The 26350-nt window shown below is 45.0% G+C and overlaps 1 protein-coding gene and 1 long non-coding RNA gene across 2 annotated transcripts in view; one reads left to right on the forward strand and one right to left on the reverse strand.

Moving 5' to 3' along the window:
* Window positions 1–14522: 14522 nt before the first annotated feature.
* LOC126543367 (piggyBac transposable element-derived protein 3-like) lies at window positions 14523–15212 on the reverse strand. Its single transcript, XM_050190490.1, has one exon. The coding sequence runs from the start codon at window positions 15210–15212 to the stop codon at window positions 14523–14525; it is 690 nt and encodes a 229-aa protein (XP_050046447.1).
* Window positions 15213–23563: 8351 nt separating this feature from the next.
* Window positions 23564–26350, forward strand: part of LOC129380606 (uncharacterized) — a 167520-nt gene continuing 164733 nt past the window's right edge. Inside the window, exon 1 of the long non-coding RNA XR_008608774.1 lies at window positions 23564–24505. This is a non-coding gene — a long non-coding RNA (uncharacterized lncRNA). The remainder of the gene's footprint in view (window positions 24506–26350) is intronic.

The raw sequence follows: 26350 nt of genomic DNA on the forward strand, positions 1-26350 counted from the left end.
CTTTATGAACATGACTTTGTCCCTTTTCCATATGTTGAAAGCCAATGGGTAATTTTCACTCTGGACTTGAAGGCTGAAAAAATAGCGAAATATTTCTGAAGTTCTCAGAGCTCGAAACGGTGACTAGTAAGCATCAGCAATAGTAAGGCAGCTAGAAGTCACCCATGTAACTCCTACACTAATGCGAAGACATCTCGCTAAGAGTCTTTGAAGCTGCTCTTCCGATGTGCGGGAAAGGTCTTGTAAGATGTGCGCAGAGTATGCTATTTTTTCTCGAATGCAGGCATTGTGAACGTTGAGCCTTAATGATTTATGATCCGTCCCGTGATGTACCGGCAATCCTGCGAGGTACATTCACTATCTCATTGACCTCGCTTCCAAGCTTATTTATCTGTGGAGCCCATAATAGCTGCCCATCGACCATTACTACAAGAATATCCTACAGCCTTGTGACGATCATTCAATGTTCTCGTTCTAGGCTGACACGAACATTTATGAACTGCAACCGTGTGAAGGCTGTTTTTGCGTGTGATAGAGTCTGTCTCCCTCAGAAGTGGTTCACAATATTAATGCCTTCTTGCAATGTCATCTGAAGAAAATGCACGTTAGAACCAGATGCCCAAACGCACACATCAACTGCATAAAAGGAGAAAGGAGACAGCAGTATTCGTGCTAAATCCACCATGACATATTTAAAGAGGAAAGGGCTAAGTACGCTACCTGTTTGACATCATGTTCAGCACTCTTTCTTTCTCTCGTCTGCACGAATATTCTGCTAACTGTTGGGTATTCAGAAATATTTCTCAAAGACCTGATAGACACTCCAAACTCTAACAGATAAATTAGAACATGAACGTGGCTGACAGTGTCAAAAGCCCTCTTTACGTCTAAGAGACCGCTATTGTTAAGTTGCTACAGGCACGCTTATGCTCTATACACACGTTACAATATCCTGTATTGAATCCTTTCTGCATCTTTGTTTTCTAAACCATGTAAAATATTCAGACAACACAAGCGTTTTGTTGCACTACCACTGAAGTCTGGCATCAGTCGTCTGCTCCATTAATATGCATAAGCAGCTTGTCGAGCTAACAGAGCGGAAAGGGTCGAGGCACAAGGGTGTCTTACCTGGTTTTGAAATTGGAATTAAACGAGCACTTTTCGAAGACTCAGGTAACGCTTCTTCGTCGATAGTTCATTAAATATACATAAAGAGCAGCTGTACCAGTCGGCTCCAGATTTCTCAGCAAAGTGTACGCAATGACGTCCTGTCCAGCAGCATATGATCGGCGACTTGACGCTATCGCGCATAACAGCTCACTTAAACAGAATGTAACGCCTACTTGAGCATGTTGTGCAGAATAACAAGCATCAACTTTCTGCTGAGCTACCGCGACTGAATTCTGAATTTCTACACAATGCCTTGACAAAGCATGTTGAGAAATAAGCTGGCAAAATTAATCTGCAGCCACAATCTCCGGGCTGTCCCTGGCTGTCGCGAGAGCACGAAATGCGCATCTCCGTCTTTGGGGGCCGCCTAATGCGCGAAAAACTAGCCACATTTTTGGGACGCCCGCTTTATTTATCTAATTTTTGCATGCGCCTGCGCATGACATTCTGTAATTTTTGAGTGCCTCTGTATGCTTATAAACATCCGCTCCATCGATATAACCGTTCAGACCTGCGTGTGATGTATCTGAGGTGTTCATATTCTCCGTCAACTGTAGCATAATCTTTCGGAATTGGTAGCTTCTTTGCGCATATTCTCTTGTTGCCTGGAAAAAATTCAGTCAAGCCTTCGACAGCCGTATGTTGGCTAATTTAATTTGTTAGATGGTAGCGAACGAATTTCCAGTTGATAAGGGTAGTGTAGCGCCTGGTCTCACCATTCTGCATGCAGGGCTGATTCACAATAATGGGAAAATTATCGCTTCCGCGTGTTTCCACGTCAGTTGTTCACCACACAGCCTTTAGAAGATCTTGATAACATAGGATAAAATTTGTACAGCTTGAGTATTGATTTCCAGGAAGTTTCAGCCGAGGGACTGGCCTGAGTCACAGTGAAAACTTAGTGAAAAAGATATGACTGTGATATCATTGGTATATGCCCATGCACGCGTGAATGGATCCGAACCTTGCGTTTACACATTTACGTTTACGTTACGCATTTACACGTTTACGCAAGCCCGCGAATACACGCAAAATGCCTGGAGCGGCCAGTCACGCGGCAATTTTGCGTGTATTCGCAGGATTCTTTCACGCTTGGAAAAACACTTTCATGTAGCACCTATTGAGCAACAGAGAGCTGTATAGGGAGTTTTTCACGTTACTATACAATCTTCTCATTGACACTTGCGGAATAAATGGTATGGTATATCAGTGGGCACGGCAGCTGGCATCGCAGCAGTGTCATGTCAAACCCGTTACTATTCTTTGTACTGGTTGGTGACGGTTATTCTACAGTTAAAACAAGGGATGGTTGTTTTATTCAGCTGGCGTGGCCGAACTGCCTGCATGCACTCTTAATTAATGTATGGAATCTTGTTTTGTCTTTACTTATGTTGTGCGGGAACATTGAACCCAATCCCGCACCGAGTGCCCAAGAACTTGTCAAGTAGTTACTTGACGGCCAGAAATGCATACAAGAAAGGCTAGACGCCATTGAATATAACTTGAAAAATGTAGACAGCATCGAAAGAAGCGTACAGAGCCACGAAAGAAGGCTTGTGAATTTTTAAAATCGAAGCAGACGCAACAACCTTATTGTTTTCGGTATTCAATAAAGCGAGAACAAAACAATCGATGCTCTTAATGACAAGATCGTCACTGATATTTCTCAAAACACGTTGGGTCTTAATGTGCGCTCAATAAAAAGGATACACAGAATGGGGCGTCGTCAGCCGATCAAACCTCGCCCTGTGATACTGAAATTGTTCGATCATCGTGAAAAAATAAGGGTACCTAAAAACTGCTTCCAACTAAAAGGAAAGTGCATGTCTGTGTCTGAAGACTTTTCCGCTGCCACTAGGCAACTAAGAAAGGAGCTCTGGGATAGAGAGAGAGAGAATAAAACCTTTATTTGAAGCAGTGACTTGTCAGTCGAGGTGGGAGGGTCCCTTATTCCAGGAACCCTCTGGCTTGGATCGCCCTCAGGGCCCGGGAGACGAGTTCGCGCTGGTCGACCAGGTCCGGCTTGGTGATCGCAGCCTCTCAAGTTTCAGCGAGGAGGTTTGGGTCTGCGTCTGCTGCTATTAGTTGTGTCACTGTGATGCCTGCTCGGGCGTTCTTGCATTGCAGGAGGAGGTGCGCCAGGGTGTCTGGCACGCTGCAGTGTGGACAGGTGTAGCTGTATAGCGTCGGGTAGAAATGATGCAGTAAGCTTCCGTGGGTAAAGGTATTGCTCTGGAGTCGCCTATAGTCGGTGCCTTCGTTTCTCCTTAGTTTTCGATGTGGTGGAGGGTATACCCTGCGTCCAAGCCAATAGTGCTGTAGTAGTGCTTGGTAAGTTAACGGTATTGGTTCCGTTTCCTCCGCTGATTTCGGTGGGTGGGACCTGTCTAGAATGTCCTGCGGGGAGGCCCGGCTGATGCTTGCGCGGGCCGCGCTGTGTGCCGCTTCATTCCCCTCGAGTCCCTTGTGTCCCGGAACCCACATGATGCAGGTGTAGTGGGGAGGAGTGTCGCCACGTTTCAGTATGTTGATCGCTTTGATGGAGATCCTGCCCTTCATGTAGTTGCGTGCCGCTCTTTGAGAGTCGTTGAAGACCATTATGGCATCCTCGCTTGTATGGGTGGCGAGTGCTATAGCGGCGTCCTCAGCCAAGTTCGCGCGTTTGGCGAGAATTGTCGCCAACGCCATTGTCGTCCCCCTGTAGTCTGTGACGCTGATGGCGACGGCGTTTCGGCCCGGATACTTGGCTGCGTCCACGTAGCGCGCCTGCGCGTCGTTACGGTGCTTGTGTCTGATGTCTGATGACAGCCAAGCTACGCGAATCGGGAAAGAAAGTCAGGCTCGTGTACGATAAAACTAGGGTTGATAACGAATTGTTTTAATGGGATGACGAACAAGTGGCAAGACTACCAGATCGAGAAATCCCTGGAGGACGAGGCGGAGAGATGAATGACCAAACAATGGCACAGAAAAGTTTACTTGCCTAAATATAAACGCTCGAAGCATTGTTAATAAAACCACTGATTTGGAGAGTATAGTCTTCACACATAATCCAGAAATTATAGTGCTTACCAAAACATGGTTAAACAGTGACATCAATGACATTGAAATTGTACCTCCGGGTTACAGCATCCACAGAAGTGACAGAGATTGGCGCGGTGGTGGAATTGCGATTATGTTCAAATACTCGTTACAGGTATTAAGACTAGTTGACATTGTAGGAATTGAATGTGCCATTGTTAAAATCATCTTGAAAGATTATGTTTTGATAATTGGAGGTTTTCATGGAGCCCGAGTTCCGACAATACCTTCTACGAAAGGCTTAATCATTTTTTATTGTCTTCTGGAAATCATTACTGTAATTTAATGCTTGTCGGAAACAAGCAATAAATGCCTGGGACGATGCCTGGGACAATGATTTTCCTTATGCACTCTCAAGTGATGCTGTACGTCTTCTTGACGTGATGCTGTTTCATGATTTAACGCAACTGGTTAAAGTACCCACTCGTGTACAAAGTGCCAGACAAACGGTCTTAGACCTATTCTAGCTCAACCAACCACAGGGTATTGCAGCGTCATGCTACTATCCATATCTTCGAAGGCATATCAGACCATAAGATTGTATGCCACCGGCCGTGGTTGCTTAGTGGCTATGGTGTTGGGCTGCTAAGCGCGAGGTTGTGGGATCGAATCGTGGCGACGGCGGCCGCATTCAGAAAGTGGTTTTGGCATGTAAAACCCCATAATTTCGGATGATATGTCTCAAAATGCAATTAAATTATGTCTATAATACCATAAAGCGGGAATCGTATGTGCTCATATTTTCTCGTTTATGCGATGTTGACGTACTAAATGTACTAGGCAGCTCATTCTCACACTTGTTCTCCATCTATGAGTCAGATAGGCATTCAGTTGATCACCTGTGGAATTTTTTCTAAGAACCTTGTGATAAATTGGATTGACGACTTCGTACCCCATAAGCGGAAAGCACCTCGGAATGTAAACCCCTGGATGACCAAAGAAATATTGCGCATGGGACGAAGACTGAAAGAAGCAAAATAAAAATTCAGGCGACGTAAAATAGCATCCGCAAGCAATCAGATTTGCGCACTGAGATTACAGCTGAAAGATTGTATTGCCGGCGCCAAAGCTCACTACCCCAAAATGTGCAACTGAAAAATTTTATTTCTTTGTCCCCGGTGAAATTTTGTAGGTATCTTTCACCAAAGAAAAAATCAGTACCTAGTCTCGTCATAAACAATACTGCTGGGAATGACAGCTCAGAAATTGCATGCGTTCTTAATGAATATGTCTGCTCGGTTTTTACTAGTGATAGCGGTACAGACACTGAGTTTCTTGCATTCCATGAGTTACCGCGAATTGACAATATACACATAGAAGAGGAGGGCGTATTTTCCTTTTTGCTTAAGCTAGATGATAAAATATCCAGCGGTATCGACAACATACCAACCGCCTTTTTAGTAAGATAAGCAGAATGGTGTTCTAAGTATCTGAATATGATATTTCACAAATCCCTTGCTCGAGCAGAACTTCCTTGCGACTGGCGTCACGCCAACTAACTCCCATACCAAAAAAGGCAAACCAGTTTGTGACACCCGCGTACAGACGTATATCGCTGTTATGCGCATGTGTTAAAATACTGGAGCACATAATATTCAAGCACATTTATGTGTTCATAGAAAGTAATCACTTCATTGGGTACGAAACTGCCTCTCCGCAAAGCTACGAATGTTATGGTTTTATAGATAGTCGTCAGCATGGTTTCCGACGCAGTTTGTCGACAGTAACGCAGTTGCTCAAAATGGTTCACGACCTTGCCATTGGCTTAGACAAACAGAGCCAAATTGATATCCTATTCTTATATTTAAAAAAGCATTTGACCGCGTTTCACACCAGAAGCGTCTTATGAAACTGAAACCAATTCTGAAAAACGACTCTTTATTAGCTTGGATCGAAGCATATCTAAGCTATAGGCATCAGTGCGTCACGGTTAATGGCAGCGATTCGCCATCTGCGCCGGTTCAGTCCGGCATACCACAGGGATCTATCCTCGGGTCTCTCTTCTTTTTGGTTTTACAGCGAAGCTGTGTACCTCTACCATCCAAGGAAATTTTTGTGTCGTTGTTCGCGTGGTAAGCAAAAAACTCCCCATACGGGCGCCGATACCGAAGATAGTGCAATGTCGGGCCGACCCGCGGCGGAGGTGAAGCAGGCGTGGGCCGATCCCGAAGATAGTGCAACGCCGGCCAGAGCCGTGGCGCAAGTGGAGCCGTGGCGCATGTGGATTTCACAAGGGTGAAATGTTCTTGCACCTGGCATGGTACCTCGCTACTTATAAAGGTAGTAATTACAGATGATATCGTTATATGGCTTTACACACTAATGAATGTCATCCAAAACTTATTAGAAGCGATATTTCTGCTCGCATGATTAGCTGTGGACGTGTAAGAACCATTTATACGTAAAGGATTCAATCTTTTACAGGAAGGGATGCAACTTGCTGACTTTATTGCCCAGTTTTGATTTGTTTTTCTTTAACGTGTCGTCTTCTACTGTTTCACCTACATAAAAACTGGCTGTTTGTCTGCTTTTTTTGCATTGTTGCTCGAGTAATAAATTAAATTGCGGGAGGAAGCGTTGTCATTGTGCCACTTCAGCAAGCAAGGGTTAATACTGGTACATTAAGGATACAAATGCCGCAACATATTGAAGGTGTATTGCTTTCTGTGCAGGAGAAAAAAAGAATTCTTTACAGGAGAAGAGACAAACCTAATGTGCATGAAATATTCGAAAACAAATTGACGAGGCTGTTTATTGAAGTCATGGAGTTAAATGTGCTATCGTAGAAAATTCATTACGATAGCATGCACGTTCGGCATCTCAAATTCAATAAGCAGGTGAGGTAAGGTAATTTATCAAAATGCATCGGGAAATTTATGGCGACAAGAAAACCGACAGGAAAAGTGACAGGAGAACCGACAGGAAAGGAATGCAACTAAACGGTCGCGCGTTCACCGGAACGTTGAAACTTCGGGTACTTTGCTGTCTCTTTATATGCCCTTGCCGAGGTTGCAAATATTTAACTGCTCCGTACGTGCGATTTTTGTATGCTACTGAACAAGTAAGAAAATTATGACGGCCCCAAAGGGCCATTTCGTCTTCTCGTGGGAATCAAACATTTCGTAGTATCGGCAATTCAAAAATGTGTGTAGTAAATACTAGATCTATAGCATACGACGCAAACGTGAAAATGCACCTCATTTGTTATGTAGCGTGTCAATAAACGCATAGAACTGGGAGAATGGAATCTACGATAGGAGATTTATTGCGATAGCAATTATATGGACACTCCAAGCGCATTTCTGCCGTCGTCGTTGCTGTGATGTTCCGTATGAAGTCTAAACGCGATAACATCGTCACCGCATGCTGGGCGCTGTATGTGTGAGTGAAAGGTTGCGAGGGTCAGTCGACGATCGCGGCTCAATCTCACGCGCGCGACGGGGGGGAGGGGGGAGGGAGGTGGAGCGGAAGCGCGCCGTATTCTGTCGCGCGCGAGGAACGGGTGGGGGAGGCGAGGGAAGGGGGCGCTTTCTATTCCGGCGTCTGTTGCTTGCGGCGCAGCCACCCGGCCGCCGTTCTTGCAAGCCATCTGCGATGTGTGAAAGCACAGGGCTTGGTATGCCCTGTGCTTTCGACGTTCGCGTTGCAGCTAGAGACGGCACGAAGGTCAATTTGCTCGCTGCTGCTGCGCTTCTTCACTCCAGCGTTTTGACAGCGAGTTTCTGCGGCCATCGAGTGAGATCTCATGTTTACCAATGCGCGCGTGACACCGTGCTTGTTAATTTAGTTAGTAAGCGAACGTTTGCAAGTTTATAGGGCGGATAAAATTAATATTCTTATTTCGTATAGCTGTGTACTCGTTTGCTATCGCAATCGATGCTTCGCCTTTCGGGCGAAGCTGCATCTTTTTTTTATTCTCCCTTCGCTTGTCGGGCTACGCACCGGATTTGGCAATCCACGTCTCCGTGCATTGCACTTGTTCAGCGAGACGCCATTTCTTGAAACAAACTACAAAATAGCTCCCGGCGCAATTTCGACGAAAATTGGCAGTAATCGCTGCTATCGCTGCGACGTGCGACCAACCGGTTGGTCACAGTCGATTTAATTTTTGTTGCACGCAGATAATTAATAAATGAGACACTCCATAAGTATGGAATCAAGCACGCCACAAAGGGATGTTGAACCAGATTAGTACATACCAGTTCCAAAATTTGAGCAATATTTTTTTAACATCGCCTATTGTAGATACCATCCCTGCACATTTTGAGCTAGATTACCGTTCTAAGCAGGCATTACGGGGTTAACAAATCATAGACAAAATTAGACAATTTAACAAAAAGGTTACGAGTAGTAGAGAACAGAATCTAAGGCCGCAAATGGTGAATTTAACCATTTAGAAAATTGGCACTACATGTGCAGTCTTGAGTACTAATGGAATGTCACGTCCACAATTGCAAAATATGCTTAAGTAAATGATTAAAAATGGCATTATTACAATAAATGTAGTCGCATGAGTGCAAAACGAAGAAGTGTGAGCGAAGACTTCGAGGAAGTGAAAAAAGACATTTGCGGCCACGCCTCAGGCTCGCCTTGACGACTATTAAATAAACCCTGTTTATTTCGCATCCTAACGGTATCTAACTTTCAATGGCGATTTGCTGAATCAGTAATGCCTGCCAAGTAGGGTTATCCAGACTAGAAGAGTAGAATAGTGGTATCTTTAACAAGCAATACTTAAAGAATTGCTTTGAGTTCCTAGAACTAGTAGTTCACGTAGCCCAGTAAACTTGCACATATAGGAACTGACTGTTGAAAAGTACAAGTCATACACAAATCATCAGCAGCAGCCTGGTTACGCCCACTGCAGGGCAAAGGCCTCTCCCATACTTCTCCAACTACCCGGGTCATGTGCTAATTGTGACCATATTGTCGCTGCAAACTTCTTAATCTCATCCGTCCACCTAACTTTCTGCCGCCCCTGCTACGCTTCCCTTCTCTTGGAATGTAGTCCGTGACCCTTAATGACCATCGACTATCTTCTCTCCTCATTACATGCCCTGCCCATGTCCATTTATTTTTCTTGATTTCAACTAAGATGTCATTAATTCGCGTTTGTTCCTTCACCCAATCTGCTCTCTTCTTATCCATTAACGTTACACCCACCATTCTTCTTTCCATAGCTCGTTGCGTCGTCCTCAATTTAAGTAGAACCCTTTTGGTAAGTCTCCAGGTTTCGTAAGCCCCTTAGGTGAATACTGGTAAGACACAGCTCTTGTACACTTTCCTCTTGAGCGATAATGGCAACCTGCAGTTCATGATCTGAGAATGCCTGCCAAACGCACCCCAGCCCATTCTTACTCTTCTGATTATTTTAGTCTCATGATCCGGATCCGCGGTCACTACCTGCCTTAAGTAGATGTATTCCCTTACCACTTCGGGCGCCTCGCTACCTATAGTAAACTGCTGTTCTCTTCCGAGACTGTTAAACATAACTTTAGTTTTCTGCAGATTAATTTTTAGACCCACCCTTCTGCTTTGCCTGTCCAGGCCAGTGAGCATGCATTGCAATTGGTCCCCTGAGTTACTAAGCAAGGCAATATCATCAGCGAATCTGAAGTTGCTAAGGTATTCTCCATCAAATTTTATCCCCAATTCTTCCCACTCCAGGTCTCTTAATACCTCCTGTAAACACGCTGTGGATAGCATTGGAGAGATCGTGTCTCCCTGCCTGACGCCTTCCTTTATTGGGATTCTGTTGCTTTCTTTATGGAGGAGTACGGTGGCTGTGGAGCCACTATAGATATTTTTCAGTATTTTTACATACGGCTTGTCTACACCCTGATTCCGTAATGCCTGCATGACTGCTGAGGTTTCGACTGAATCAAACGCTTTCTCGTTATCAATGAAAGCTATTTATAAGGGTTGGTTATATCCCGCACATTTCTCTATCACCTGATTGATAGTGTGAATATGGTCTATTGTTGAGTAGCCTTTACGACATCCTGCCTGCTGCTTTGGTTGGCAGAAATCTAAGGTGGTCCTGATTCTATTTGCGATAACCTTAGTAAATACTTTCTAGGAAACAGACAGTAAGCTGATCGGTCTATAATATTTAAGGTCTTCGGCGTCCCATTTCTTATAGATTAAGGTTATCGTGACGTTCTTCCAAGATTCCGGTACGCTCGAAGTGATGAGGCATTGCGTATAGAGGGTGGCCAGTTTTTCTAGAACAATCAACCCACCATCTGTCAACAAATCTGCTGTTACCTGATCCTCCCCAGCTGCCTTCCCCTTTTGCATAGCTTCCAAGGCTTTCTTTACTTCTTCCGGCGTTACTTGTGGGATGTCAAATTCCTCTAGACTATTCCCTCTTTCATTATCATCCTGGTTGCCACGGCTACTGTATAAATCTCTATAGAACTCCTCACCCACTTGAACTATCTTATCCAGATTAGTAATGACATTGCCGGCGGCTTTGTCCCTTTACGCATACATATGATTCTTGCCTATTCCTAGTGTCTTCTTCACTGCTTTTAGGCGTCCGCTGTTCCTGAGAGCATGCTCAATTCTATCCATATTATACTTCCTTATGAAGCTATCTTACGCTTGTTGATTAACTTGAAAGTTATGCCAGTTCTATTCTAGCTGTAGGGTTAGAGGCTTTCATATATTGGCGTTTCTTAATCAAATCTTTCGTTTCCTGCGATAGCTTACCGGTATCCTGTCTAACGAAGTTACCACCGACTTTGATTGCAGACTCCTTAATGTTGCCCATAAGATTGTCGTTCATTGCTTCAACACTAAGCTCCTCTTCCTGAGTTAAAGCTGAATACCTGTTCTGTAGCTTGATCCGGAATTCCTCTAGTTTCCTTCTTACCGCTAACTCATTCATCGACTTCTTATGCACCAAATTCTTCCATTCCCTCCTCAAGTCTAGGCTAATTCGACATCTTACCATCCTATGGTCACTGCAGCGCACGTTGTCGAGCACGTCCACATCTTGTATGACGCCAGGATTAGCGCAGAGTATGAAGTCTATTTCATTTCTAGTCTCGCTAATCGGGCTCCTCCACGTCCACTTTCGGTTATCCCGCTTGCGGAAGAACGTATTCATTATCCGCAAATTATTTCGTTCTGCAAACTCTACTAATAACTCTCCCCTGTTATTACTAGAACCTGTTGCCACATTCCCCCACTGGCTTGTCTCGAGCCTGCTTTTTGCCTACCCTGGCATTGAAGTCGCCCATCAATATAGTGTATTTTGTTTTGACTTTGCCCATCGCCAATTCCACGTCTTCATAGAAGCTTTCGACTTCCTGGTCATCATGACTGGAAGTAGGCACAACCTTCAATTTGTACCTCTGATTATGTTTCACAACAAGACCTGCCACCCTCTCGTTAATGCTATAGAATTCCTGTATGTTACCAGATATATCCTTATTATTCAGGAATCCGACGCCTAGTTCTCGTCTCTCCGCTAAGCACCGGTAGCAGAGGACGTGCCCGCTTTTTAGCACTGTATATGCTTAATTTGTCCTCCTAACTTCACTGTGCGCTATTATATCCCATTTACTGCCCGCTTTAATGCACGGAGACGAAAGATCTGATCAAGAAACGTCAATGTATGAAAGCCTCTAACCCTACAGCTACAATAGAACTGGCAGAACTTCCGAAGTTAATCAGCAAGCGTAAGACAGCTGACATAAGGAGCTATAATATGGATAGAATTGAACATGCTCTCAGGAACGGAGGAAGCCTAAAAGCAGTGAAGAAGAAACTAGGAATAGGCAAGAATCAGATGTATGCGTTAAGAGACAAAGCCGGCAATATCGTTACTAATATGAATGAGATAGTTCAAGTGGCTGAGGAGTTCTATAGAGATTTATACAGTGCCAGTAACACCCACGACGTAAATGTGAGAGAGAATAGTCTAGAGGAACTTGAAATCTCACAAGTAACGCCGCAAGAAGTAAAGAACGCTTTGGGAGCTATGCAAAGGGGGAAGGCAGTTGGCAGGATCAGGTAACAGCGATTTGTTGAAGGATGAAGGGAACATTGTCCTAGAAAGACTGGCCACCCTATATACACAATGCCTCATGACCTCGAACGTACCGGAATCTTCGAAGAACGCTAACATAATCCTAATCCATAAGAAAGGGGACGCGAAAGACTTCAAAAATTATAGACCGATCAGCTTACTGTCCGTTGCCTACAAAGTATTTACAAAGGTAATCGCAAATAGAATCAGGAACACCTTAGACTTCTGTCAACCGAAGGACCAGGCAGGATTCCGTAAAGGCTACACAACAATAGCCCATACTCACACTATCAATCAGGTGATAGAGAAATGTGCAGAATATAACCAACCCTTATATATAGCCTTCATTGATTACGAAAAAGCGTTTGATTCAGTCGAAACCTCAGTAGTCATGGAGGCATTACGGAATGAGGGTGTAGATGAGCCATATGTAAAAATCCTGGAAGATATCTATAGCGGCTCCACAGCCACCGTAGTCTTCCATAAAGAAAGCAACAAAATCCCAATAAAGAAAGGCGTCAGACAGGTAGATACGATCTCTCCAATGCTATTCCAAGCATGTTTACAGGAGGTATTCAGAGACCTGGTGTGGGAAGAATTGGGGATAAAAGTTGATGGAGAATACCTTAGCAACTTGAGATTCGCTGATGATACTGGCTTGCTTAGTAACTCAGGAGACCAATTGCAATGCATGCTCACTGACCTGGAGAGGCAAACAGAAGGGTGGGTCTGAAAATTAATCTGCAGAAAACTAAAATAATCTTTAACAGTCTCGGAAGAGAACAGCAGTTTACGATAGGTAGCGAGGCACTGGAAGTGGTAAGGGAATACATCTACTTAGGGCAGGTAGTGACCACGGATCCGGATCATGAGACTGAAATAACCAGAAGAATAAGAATGGGCTGGGGGTGCGTTTGGCAGGCATTCTCAAATCATGAACAGCAGGTTGTCACTATCCCTCAAGAGAAAAGTGTATAACAGCTGTGTCTTACCAGTACTCACGTATGGGGCAGAAACCTGGAGGCTTACGAAAAGGGTTCTGCTGAAATTGAGGACGACGCAACGAGCTATGGAAAGAAGAATGATGGGTGTAACTTTAAGGGATAAGAAAAGAGCAGATTTGGTTAGGGGACAAACGCGGGTAAATGACATCTTAGTCGAAATCAAGAAAAAGAAATGGGCATGGGCCGGACATGTGATGAGGAGGGAAGATAACCGATGGTCATTAAGGGTTACGGACTGGATTCCAAGGGAAGGGAAGCGTAGCAGGGGGCGGCAGAAAGTTAGGTGGGCGGATGAGATTAAGAAGTTTGCAGGGACAACATGGCCACAATTAGTACATGACCGGGGTAGTTGGAGAGGGGAGAGGCCTTTGCCCTGCAGTGGGCGTAGCCAGGCTGCTGATGATGAATGCCCGATAATTCCTCCAATAGCACTGCTAGACTCGCCTCACTAGATAACGTTAAACGTTTCCAGGTTCAGATTTCAATGTCGGCCTGTCCGGACCCAGAGATTCTTAGCACCCTCTGCTGTGTCACAGGTCTGTCCGCCGCCGTGATCAGTTGCTTCGCAGCCGCTGGGGGCCGGGGTTTGATTGTTGTATTCATATAGGAGGTTGTGGCCAAGTACTGCATCAGGGTGGCCAATCCTGCTCTGGTGAGGGAATGAGTTACCGGTTCCGGTCACTGGAATCCGGCCGCACTCCAGGCCTGTTTATGCAATTTTATCAACACGCGGATTTTCTTTTCTTTTTTTAATCCGGTGGAAACTTGCGTGGCACCGGGATTCGAACTGCGGTCCTCTTGCACGCGAGGCTGATGCTCTACCTCTACGCCATCGCGTAGAGATATGAAGGTCAGATCAATAACTAGGAGAAAAAATAAGCAGAAGGGAACAAGCATGATAGTCATACAGGAATTCAACAAGATTAATCATATCATGATTTTAACCCTTTCAGCCCTGAATTTTTTTTACCTCTTTGGGAATTTTTCTGTAGTGGTATCTTGCTTCACTGCCACCCAAGGAAAACATTAACACAAAAAATTTCTCTAGGACTCCCTTAGTTTTAAAGATGGCGCCGCGTCCTATATATAGGACACCAGGGCTTAGTGTTTGCAAGAAAAGCAGAAAGCAATGTTTGGCGTTACTGTTTATTTTCAAGCTTTCACAAATATTCAAATATTGAAAACAAACATGCTGCTTGCCTTGAGGTGCCGCTAATACTGGACATTGATTAGTGCGTGTGAAACGTTTTGAAACAGTTCTTTGTGCTTGATATGCACAGGTGGACGTTGCACTTTTCACACTTGGTTTTTGGCTTTCCTTTGCATCCTTCCAATTTGCATCGCTGTTGGTCTTCGGCCATGAGCGGCCAGTGCCCGACTTGATCATATCTCACGTGGTACTCTGGTCGCTGGGATGTGCAATTTTGCCTTTTGAGTGGCTGCAGGGGAGAGGAGGATGGCCTTCCACGTTTGCGTGGCAGATCAGGAGAACCAGCTTTTGCTAGACTTTCCACGACACTTAGAGTAAATTCGAGCAAATCCATCTTCTCCCTTAGCCCTTGAACTTCAGCGTCACGCCTGTACTCGAGCCAGGAGTTAGTCACGGACAGGTTCATAAAATGCGTGATAACTCGCAGTGTCCATTTTCGGCTGCGAATGAATGTTCGGTAGAGGCTTATCAGAAAGTCTGTCTTGTCTACGCCTCCCATACTTCGGTTGTACTCGCGGACAACTGCGGGACGTTTCACGTTTACATATTTCCCGTCTGCTTTGCTCCATCGTGACACCTTATCCTCGTCATCAATGCCGAGGAAATTTGAGGCTAGGGTCACCGCTCTGTTGTCCAGCCATCTCGTGATGATGATTTTCTCATCGCTGCTTACCAGGCAGTCAGAGGACCCCGTTTCCTCCTTCTTCATTTGGCCTTCTGGCTTCAATGGACATTTCTCGGTCCGGTTTGATCGGATTGTTCCAGCAGCATATATAGTTTTGTCACAAAGCACCCGCAAAACTGGCAAGGACGTAAAATAATTGTCAAAAAAAAAGCTTGTGGCCAGTACCATCCGGTATTCGCCTCGCAAGATGGAGGACGAATGCTCCGGTCACTCCGAAGTCCTTTTTGTCTGCTGGAACAAGTTCAGTGGTTGAGCCTTGATAAACGAGGAAGTCGTAGATAATTCCCGAGGCACCGCACAACATGAAAACTTTCACTCCCCACGGATTTGGTTTCCCTTTGATGTATTGTTTTATGTCTAGCTGTCCTTTGAACGGGATAATTTGCTCGTCGATGCAAAGATGCTCCTCTAAAGTCAGGTTTAGACATCTTTCACGAAATGCGTCCAAAAGTGTCCTGACCTTCCAGAGACGATCATTGCTGTTGCGGTCTCCATTCACATCAACAATGTGTAAGCAGTTTCTGAGCTTCTCGAACCGGTTTCGTGACATGTTTGCAGTTGAGAAAAGCTCAGTTTTGGGTGACGGCTTCCAGTACATGCGCAGCCGTGGGTAACGAAAGACACGCATCGCTAGATGCAGTGAAACCAGCTTTCTGACTTCTTCTTCGTTTGTTTCAACGGATTTTCCCTCTTGAGAAACAGAATACATGTTTGTTTTCTCGGCAAGATCAACAAACACACTCTTCGGCACGTACCGAGAAAAATACTCATACGGGGTCGGTAGACCATCAAGATTATTCTCATTCTCGTCACCAGATGATTGAGGTTGATACGTGGCTGCTAGCTTATTGAAAGCTCTCCTGGACCACGACCTGTCCTCCGGTGTTTCTTTGTCAACTTCTTCATCGCTGGAGGCAGCCGAGAGCTCCTCTAGTGCATCACACTCATTGTCACAAACGTCTTCAAGAGCCTCAACCATGTCATCCACGTCATGCTCTGCGTCTTGGACCTCGGACATGTCACCATCCTTTAGTGCAGCAAACATGACATCTGGATCCTCGAGACGTAGATGTCTTAATCGAGGTCGCTTTGCCGTTGAATAAAACAATCCGGTCGGAATTGTGGCCTCTGCAATAAAAAACGTGAAGAAAATAGGCATTACCAAAAAAACGTTCTGCCTTTGCATGCAACACGCGCCGATGGTTTACAACCACTGAGGCCTGGTGTCCTATATATAGGACACACACATCGCGGCGTGCTGTGGCAAATGTACTAGCCAGAGAGAAAGCTTTGTGCAACTATTGAAGCCTTGAGTGTCTTAGAAAGCGCCTACAAAATTCTAATCACGAACACGCTCGTAAGTATGGAGTAAAAAATAACAAAAATTGCGCTTACCACTGCAGCCGCCGTTTCCGCCTTCCGCCATTTTGTTTGTTTACTATTGGCCTTACGAGGAGGAAGACGAAGGAGAAAGTGATGTCTATGCTTATGGGGATGTCTTGGGAGTCAGCTCATTTCTTGTTTCAGATTCTTGAGCAGTTAAATCATGACTTGTAGCCGTTCTTCTTCGTGTCCTTTTTATAGGACACCAGGGCCGAAAGGGTTAAAGCATGTACAAATCTGAAAGACAAAAACAATATACGTAACAAAATTTATCCATAATATACGTAACATGTACGTATATATACGTTTATATGCGTATGTACGCATACAATATACGTATACGTAACAAATATATAACCAATATGTTAAACCAAAATAACTAATATAAGTAACAAATATCCTGTAGTCTTACCTGATCTCTGATTTTGTTGTGGTGAAGCCATCAGGTGCTTCTCTACGTGTGACTTGTAAGGGTAAGTCTACAGGCACGGCAATTGAAACTTATTAGTCAATATTCACTCAAGGTATGGCAGCCCCTTTTTAACAAGGATATCATTAGCATGCTCTGATGTGTATTTACCCGAACATATACTAGGAACAGCATTTGACTTTAATTGTTTTTGTCCCATTCCGTCCTTCGGCAAGAAACTGATCGGGTGTGAAGTGATCTTGCATGCAAGCAAACAATCATGGTGTGAGACCACACATCATAAGTGGAACAAGATGTAAATGACCAGCACCATTATACATTAAGTTTAGCACTCTAAATATTGCTTTCATCCAGTGTTCGTTTGCCAACTCTATTGTTTTGGGCGTGCATAACGTATGCAACAAAGTAGCCCGCTAAATAGACCTCAATTTTATATTTTCGAGATATTAATACGGCACCCTGCGAACTGCCGTGATACAGCGCGAAGGCTTTCGAGAAAACAATGCTATGTAGATGTGGTACTGAAGCCTCGTTAGCAGATGCCCTTGAACAGGAGTCGCCCCTTAACGGATGCCCCTCTACAGAACTATAATACCTCGGGTTACTACACGTTAGAGGGACAAATTCACTGAGTAACTCAAGTATACTAAACACTTACGAATGGCGCCCTACATTCACATATACTTCGCATGCTTTCATATAATTGTACACTTTGATGTAATCTGCGCGTGCGCCCAGGTGCTGCTCAAACAGAAACAAAACGAAGCGTATGCAGCGCTGCTGCTGAAAAAAAACAAAAACAAAAAATGGGGGTGAGTACAAGACTTACGTGGGCGTAGGACCTCATCAAACTACTTTATGAGCAACATTGCCGAGGTTCTTCGTCGTGACAGGCAATATTTTTGTCTAAACAAAACAACACGAATGTTTAACACCTAATTTGGCGATATACGTTCACAAAGAGGGGAGAGAGAGAGAGAGAGAGAGAGGAATATAGGAAGGCAGGAATGTCAACAACTCCACGGTCTGGTTGGCTGCCCTACGATGGGGAAAGGAGAATGGGAAGAGAGAGAAGGGAGAGAGAAGGTGTAGATACGTGTACGGACAGTACTTGAGTTAAAGCCGCTCTCGCAAACCAGACGTTCTGAGAAAGCACAAAAGTGCCTTTACTGCCTTCTGAGCCGATGATCGGTGGGGACGGTGCTCTAATAATGTCTGTTCACTCAGAGGACGATCATGGAATTTCCTCAATGCGTTGGACAAAGATTGTCTTTGTGTTTCAAATTGAGGACAATGGCACAATAAGTGGTCAATGTTCTCCTCGCATCCGCAAACATCACACGTAGGACTATCAGCCATTCCAATTAGTGCTGAGTAGGCATTCTTGAAGGCAACTCCAAGCCACAACCGACACAGAAGAGACGCTCCGCGTTGGTGCAGACCGACGGGAGGTCTGAGTTGTAGTGACGGGTTTAGTCTGTGCAGTCTTGTGCGCCTTGTATGTGTGGTATTCCACTCTGCTTAGGAGATCTTGCGAGCTAGATTGCGAAGTTGTCTCGCGGCGTCGGTCCTTGAGAGAGCAATGGGGACGCAGCGGTCTTCTTGGTTTGACATCCGAGCTGCCTTATCTGCCTCATCATTTCCTATGATACCGCAATGACATGGTATCCACTGAAAAGATATATCATGGCCTTTTTCTCATAAATCACAAACACTGTATATCGTAAACTACGTAACAATATCGGCAGTTCTACGCGTCGATTACATAACACAAACGTGAACCGCACCTCTGAAAAAAAAAAGTGAAGCGTTCTAATAGGCTGTTCAAACGAAAAACTTACCTCGCATATTCTTGACCCTCTTGACGCAGCTTTCTTACGTTGCATGTGAAGCAACCAATAAAGTCGGTGCGCAATAACCGATCTTCCAAATCGTATCGAATAAAAAGCTTTTTCCGCTTTCAGAGCGATTCGTGCAGTTGGGGGCAGAGCATCCGGTCATTATATAATCCCGATAGAATTGCGACGACACTGCGATGAAACAACTGTGAGAACTGCTGCGCGCGTTGTGTTGTTGCTCCGAAGCTAGCCCGCACGTGAGCAGCGAACGCCAAGATCGGCCGGATTCGCTTTGAATCTGACTGGCGATAACTTGTGTCAATCCAGTTCGCTGCAGCGGCGGCACCGGGAAATACAAAAATTGGCGCGAGCATCTGCTTCTCCGCAATGCATGGTTGCTTTACTACCACGTGATGACGTTCTGCCAATAAAGGCTCTAGCGGCGGGATAAAACAGAGGCGCAACTCTGCTGCTTTACGTAGCAACTTGCGCGCTCGGCGCGCTGATCCGTATATCCCCGGCCCGCGAATCTTGCCGATTTGACAGACGGGGCACGTACGCTTGCACGCAAAATAGACAGCGATTACGACGTCGGGGCGCATTGTTACTGCATTACTAACGTTACAGCAGCGTGCCGATGAGGAAGATAAACAAGGCCTGACTCGCGCGCTCTATCCCCGAGCTGTCGCTGCTGAGCTGTTGAATAGCACATGTGCGTTTGTTTTCCGTACTTTCCTTTCGGCACATAATTATATGCGCTGTATACTCGTTGTCTGCTCTGACATTAGGACGCCGCGCTAAGGCGGAGCAGCGCGTTTGCAGAGTCGCTCACGTTGTTACCCTTTGCTTCCAGCCGGAGCATCTGTAAACAGTTAAGTTTTCTGCTTACAGGCGGCAGAAGCGCAAAAGCAGTGCGAGTACGAAGCGCTGCCCGAGATCGCGAAAGACGGAAAACACGCGGCAGTGCGTTGATGCCGCAGGCGCATTTGTACAGCGGAAGCACGGAGAAGGGTTCACATCCCATCATGCGGACACATTCTGCGGCGAACGAAAGCGGCAGACGGAACCAAGTCCGGTCATTCAATTTGCCGATCACTTTTGTCATCCGCCTTCCCACAACATAAACGTACGGCCTGTCATGCGGAATTTTAGTTAGAGCACTGGAAGGGACAAACCAGTGCGAGACGGAGCAACCACTGTGCTCATTAGTTCCGTGCATTTGGTATCAATGTCCTGACATACTTGCGAAACGTTTTAGTGAGGGTGCGACAAATCTGGTGCATTGCATTATGTAAATTTGTTTCATAAGCTTCACGCGGAAATTGGAGAGCGAATTCGCCATTTTGAATAGTGCTTAGCTCAGGTTCGAAGCACACTTCGCCGCGGAAACAGGTTTGGTGTAGGTTTCGGCTTCAAGGTATGGTACACTTCTCGAAGATGTTCACTGCTTATTAGTCGCTGGAGGATGACGGCGATTGTTGCATTTTAAAGGCTTGATCAGCCGCCCAGCGACGATCACTATATATATATATATATATGTATATATATATATATATATATATATATATATATATATATATATATATATATATATATATATATATATATATATATATATATGTATATCTTGGTACGAAACTATCAGGATATATTGTCTGGCAACACATGCGAAACAGTGGTGATTTTTCTCCCTAAGCAACTAATACCCCTGTAACACTGGACGTTTTAATGTCATTCGAATCTAATGGCATTTGGTGTAACGAATGTCATTCGCTCGCGGAGGTGCTACACTCGAAAAATTATTGTCATTTGGTGGCGATATGAATGGCAATCATTCGGAAAAAAAAAACGTAGCTACTAAAGTAGAACAAAGTAGGTATAAAGTGCTGCATAAGTGCATATAAAGTGTTTGCCGATGCCTGATTAACCAAAACGTGCAACCAGTCGCCTGAGTGCTTACAATATGGCCGACGAGCAGAGTGGTGGCGGCATGGGCGGCCTCCAGACGCTGCTGAGCTTGAGGGTAACAACATTTCGCGACAACCTGGCATACAGATTTTGTCTCTTTAAAGTAACAAGTTCATTAAAACACGCAAAAGTTATTATTTCTTTACGAGTATGGCTTTCAAGTTGCAAACGCTCTGTCCTGTTTTGCTTTGTTTCTGGGGTTGAGAGTATACATTCGCTCCGAGTGCGCAGCCGAATGAGTTTCTCGAACTCATTCGATTGCGGAAGTCATTCGGTGCTAATGGCATTAAATATTGCTGTGTAGCAGCCGAACAATGTCATTCAATGCTAATGCCATTCGATTCGAACGACATTAAAATGCCCAGTGTGACAGGGGTATAAGTAGCCATGCCACGAATGGGTCGCGGTGGTGGTTGTGGAAGGGAGTGCACAAAAAAGCACTTTTGAATACTTCAATTTTACTTAATGGCAATGAACTTTAGTATATGCATTTGTTAGGTCTAGCTGCCTATGCGTACATATAAAAAATTGCGTAGGCAACTGCTTTCTTTGATGCCAGTTTAACTTTATCCAGTTCAATGCTAAATTTCTATTTATGAGTGATGTTTTACGTTTACATGCGAAATGAACACAAACACCATAAGAATGCCCATCCCCCTCCTGAAAAAGAAAAATGAGCCCCTAGATAAAGAAGAACGCCACCAGGCGATGATCAGGCTACTCGCGCAGCTCATGGACAAGCGGAATGCATTTCGATAACGTTGTGGAAAACGGAGCGGCACCTTGACGTTCTCGCTCGTACTATGGCGCTAAAAACGTTTAATTCTCCTAATTTCACTAACAAGCGCATGCACCCCAACGGGCTCGCACATAATTCAAATTGTTACCCGGTAATACTCGACGTAAATAAACCTTAGACTGTCGCCTGCGAAGAGGTGTTACCTTCAGGAACATTTCTTTACCGCTCTCCCACTTCAGGCCATCCTTTTCTGAAATAAATGGTCTATTCATTCGTTCATTCCTAATTAGAGTGACCGGCAGTGCCAGTGGTAACACATTAGGTACAAAATAAACATTAAAACATCTGTTGTATGATTGCACTTCAAATATGATTACAAGCTTGCCATCACTCTTATCGAGGAAATCAGACTACAGGCATTTCAGAGAAGAAAAGACTCTGGCACCATGGCCTCGTGCATCTGCAATGCGCAAACCTACAAAAGCGCTGCTGTGCTTCTTAAAACCTCGCAGCCTAAGTGTCTGCTTGTGACTGATTGAAATATGAAGGTTTAAGCGTGTTTGTGCGTTTTTACTCTGAAATTTCTTTTTCCTTATGCTCATACATTTTGTCCTCTTTCCCTCTTCCACAATAAGGGGTAGCCAAATGGACTCAACCTCATTAACCTACCTGCCTTTCTCTCTCTCTTTTCATACGTGAAAAACTATGAACAGAAGAGTAGTGACAAAATTAAGATTTCTCAAAGAAAATACCTTAATTAGTGCACACTATAAAGGAAGTCATGCCGTCAGATCTGCAATATCGCTAGCCCATAACGATAAAGAATTGTAATGACTCCACATTTTTGACCACGTCATCTACGGCGAAATTCCACAAAGTGTGACCGAAAGGAAACTTCAATTCTTCCGAAAGGAAAGCTCATTCGTAATAGTTTCAATCAAGGAACTGAGTCCGGAAGAAACCAAGCCTACTCACATTCCTTTAGCAATGCGACATCAAAATTGGTTGGCAGTTCCTCAAAGCGCGAGCGAAATCAGAAAATCTGAAGGGAAAGAAACAATGTTCTAAATAAGCTGGTCTTTCCATGGAGGATGCTTAAGTAGAAATATTGAGGAAATGTGCGAATGTTGAAGGGACAGATAGTTTAATTTTGTCACTAGTTCTAACTCAGCTGTACGTTTACGTTCTCCTCATAGATGTAAAAAAGGCCGAGTAAGAGAAGTGGGGCATGTACCAACATTTATTTAGAGGGAAATCTTCTCCTCGTCGGCTTATCATTTTATATACGTTCATCCCTTCCCCTCGCCCTCCCTCTTCTAAAAAACTGTCTGACTCAATCAAAACTCTTAAATTTTAGGGGCGAAATCTTGAGAAACCGACTAGTGCTATAATAACCAGCTAATATCCACTTTCAGTTTACTCAAACTGCAACCTTGGAGGGTACCCGGACTTTATCGACCATTTTTATTGCGTCTTAGATTCTGCAACATGCTGCTGCGTCCAGACTGTCCAGTCATCGTCGTATGTTGCCTAACGCGCATAGGTAACGCTCGCGTGCGACTTCAATATCTGGCAAGGACGTAAGTGCTGAACAGATTGACACGCGGGACAAACTGCTACTAGATGGCCTTGTCACCACTCCGTTTCGAAGAAAGAAAGAAAGAAAGAAAGAAAGAAAGAAAGAGGGAGAGTGAACTGGGAGTCCGGTACGCGAAGATGACACCGAGACTCGGCGAAACTCATATTTTTCTGCGCATTAACACAGCCATTTAGAGTGCAGCCTCATCCCCACGGCACACAAGCTCTCGACGCTCGTTTTCCGGGCGGGGGGCCAAGTGGGCGCTGCTGACGTTGAGAGCCACGAGAGCAAAGGAACAGGGATGACAAAGGAGGAGGAGTCGGGAACAAGGGGAAACGGGGAGGAAAGGGCCCGATGGGGGCGACACCGTCGCCACCCGGATGCGCTCCATCGCCGCGAGGGGCAGCATCCCGCGCGCCGTTAGGAGCCTGCGCGAGCCGTAGCTCGCCTCAGTCGCGCCTGGGGAACTCGGAGCGCGAGATTCGGCGAAAAGTGACCCGCGCCGTCGACTTCGTGATCGTGTTTCTTGGGGGCCGTGGTTGGACGCTTGCTACGACTAACTACCTGGGCCAACGCCTTCGGGCGAAAAAGACCTGTCACTGTGAGAGCTTCAGTAGTGTTTCTTCCACATGTAGCGATCGTCAATATATAGGACACGAAACTTGGTGCGCCCTCTTCAAAAGTTTGAAAGTTTTGATCGCCAGCCGGGCTCGTGCGCGCACGCGATGCAGTGAAGGGACGAATGACTGAAGTGGCATCTGCGCCCATCTGTTGCAGGCACTGGTGACACTGGTGTTCGTTGCTGAGAACTGCGAAGACTTCCTTCGGTGCTCAATAGCGGCACCCGCGAACGTGGCTGAATCTCTTGTCAATGAGTGAAGTTTAGGTATCGCCTATTTCTTATTCGCAGAGACAGCGGAAGTGTAATTGCTTTTTTCCCTCGCAGCTGCGTTTACGACGTTATCGTGTCTTAAAGCACACGCATAACACGTGGTTGCGGACCTCTAGTTATCCTGTATCAGCTGGCGCTCTTTAGTCCTCTTGGTTTATTTCACCAACCAACTGACATTTCGTTCTCGTCTCGTGAATGATGCGTAAAATACACCCGTGTATCATTTTTATTTTTCCTGTGTGCGCCGATCATAATTTGAGCTGAGCCTTCGGACACATTTTTGGAAACTGTGTACCGTGAGCTTTCAACCAGAACTGTGTATACCTGCTGCCAATACTGCACCTCAAACGGACGCAACTTGCCTGGCAGACAACAATGCGACGTCGTCGGCTCTCTCTTCGGGACTGACATCTGTAAACTCGCCGGCCCGCGTCCCAGTCGTCAGACGTTTGTCCACTTCTTGGTGTGAAGTTTGGCTTCCTTATAAGGTAAGTACGATAACCAAGCCTGAACAGAAATGATGACTCAGCACACAAGCGATTTGACTAAATTATGTTGGCAGCGTACTTACGGCAGGTGAAAGGTGGCTGCTTTTATTACCTCGTGCCAGGGAAAAACGTATTGATGTTATTAGGAAGCTAACTGAATAACTAACCAGCAGGCTAGTTCTTCAGTTACTTTCAACTATTCTCCTTATTCTACTCGTAAATGCATGTCTGTTGATGAGGCAGAAGGCGTATTTAACGCCCCCCCCCCCCCCCCCAATCATTTTTGACAGTAATACATCACAGCACTGGAAATGGAGATATTCGTCTGAGGAAAAGAAAATAATTGAGCCTATTTTGACTAAAGTTCTGTAGCCAAAACTGAGAAGAAAATTTCTATCGGAACTTACTTATTAACCCGAAACAGTGGTTGTTCTCTTGTCCTACCAGCGTCCTCACGTCGTTGTTTAGCGAGAGGACACACGGGAGAACACTTCAAAAGACTGAAATTCGGTAAAGGCAGTGGTGAACAATAACAAAGCATTGCTATGCAAATAAACTGCGCTCTAATGTGCTTAACTTCCTTACAAAACTTCTACAGTCTGTATGAGATTTGCAGGTCAAGACACCAATGCGCGACAAGCTGTAACGCAACAAAGAAGCTAATAAAATAGGAAAGCCCCAATTTCCTACTCTTTGTATCGCCGTCTCACCCTAAGTTTATATGGATATGTTCCTCGTTTGCAACATAATGTATTCTACCTGCGCTGACCTTCCTGAGGTTCTTTGATTAGTTGCGGGACAAGCCCGAAAATTGCAAGATGCCCACGGAACATCAAAAAGCCATTGTATAATACAGCACCGCATTACGCTCCTTGCGCTAGAGTATTGTCGTGTGAAGGCAGTCCTCCGTAACAACATGGACAAAATTAACCGTCGTTCTCTTCTATAGTATTGTCAGAAGCGGGACAACTGCCTGTTGAGAATAAAAATGAAATAATGTTGTGCGCAGCGCTGATTCTTATGCCGGCGTCGCTCGAATACGGATTGCGTACATATGGGATTGGTCTGCCCGTAAAACTCAAGGTTTGTTAGATTACGTCAAAGCGTAATAGTTTGTGTGTGCGCATTTTCAGAAAGAAAAGCAATCGCAAGAAAAGGTACTTTCCCTTTAAACCATTTTTTTTTTTTAATTATGGGGTTTTACGGGCCAAAACCACTTTTTGATTATGAGGCACGCCGTAGTGGAGGACTCCGGAAATTTCGACCACCTGGGGTTCTTTAACGTGCACCTAAATCTAAGTACACGGGTGTTTTCGCATTTCATCCCCATCGAAATGCGGCCGCCGTGGCCGGGATTCGATCCCGCGACCTCGTGCTCCGCAGCCCAACACCATAGCCACTGAGCAACCACGGCGGGTCCCTTTAAACCATGAAATCCTAGCACAATGTCAAGCAGAAAAAGAAAACAAGGAATAGGAAAGCTACTAATCTATCATACGCGTTGGCAATGTCTCAGTACACCTATAATAAAAAGGCATGATGAGGCTTCGAGGGAAGGCCAGGACTGTCTGCCGAACTTGGCTCGGAAATTGCGATGATTACTGGACCTTAATTGAATGCTTACGGAAGGCACTCTTGCCGCAAGTAAAAAAAAAATGTCCCAGAAGGGACTACACCTAAACGCTTGATACGTGTGTGGATGTTACGAATACAACATTTTAGAAAAAAATTTTCTAACTTATTCATGTCGCATAGTATATAGAGCCAGAAAAGCTACGAACTAGTGGTACAGAATGAGACAGGTAACCCTGCAGCTATTCGTGTAAAAAGAAAATACAGATTGTC

Source organism: Dermacentor andersoni, chromosome 1 (genome assembly GCF_023375885.2).
Source record: "Dermacentor andersoni chromosome 1, qqDerAnde1_hic_scaffold, whole genome shotgun sequence".
NCBI lineage: Eukaryota > Metazoa > Arthropoda > Arachnida > Ixodida > Ixodidae > Dermacentor > Dermacentor andersoni.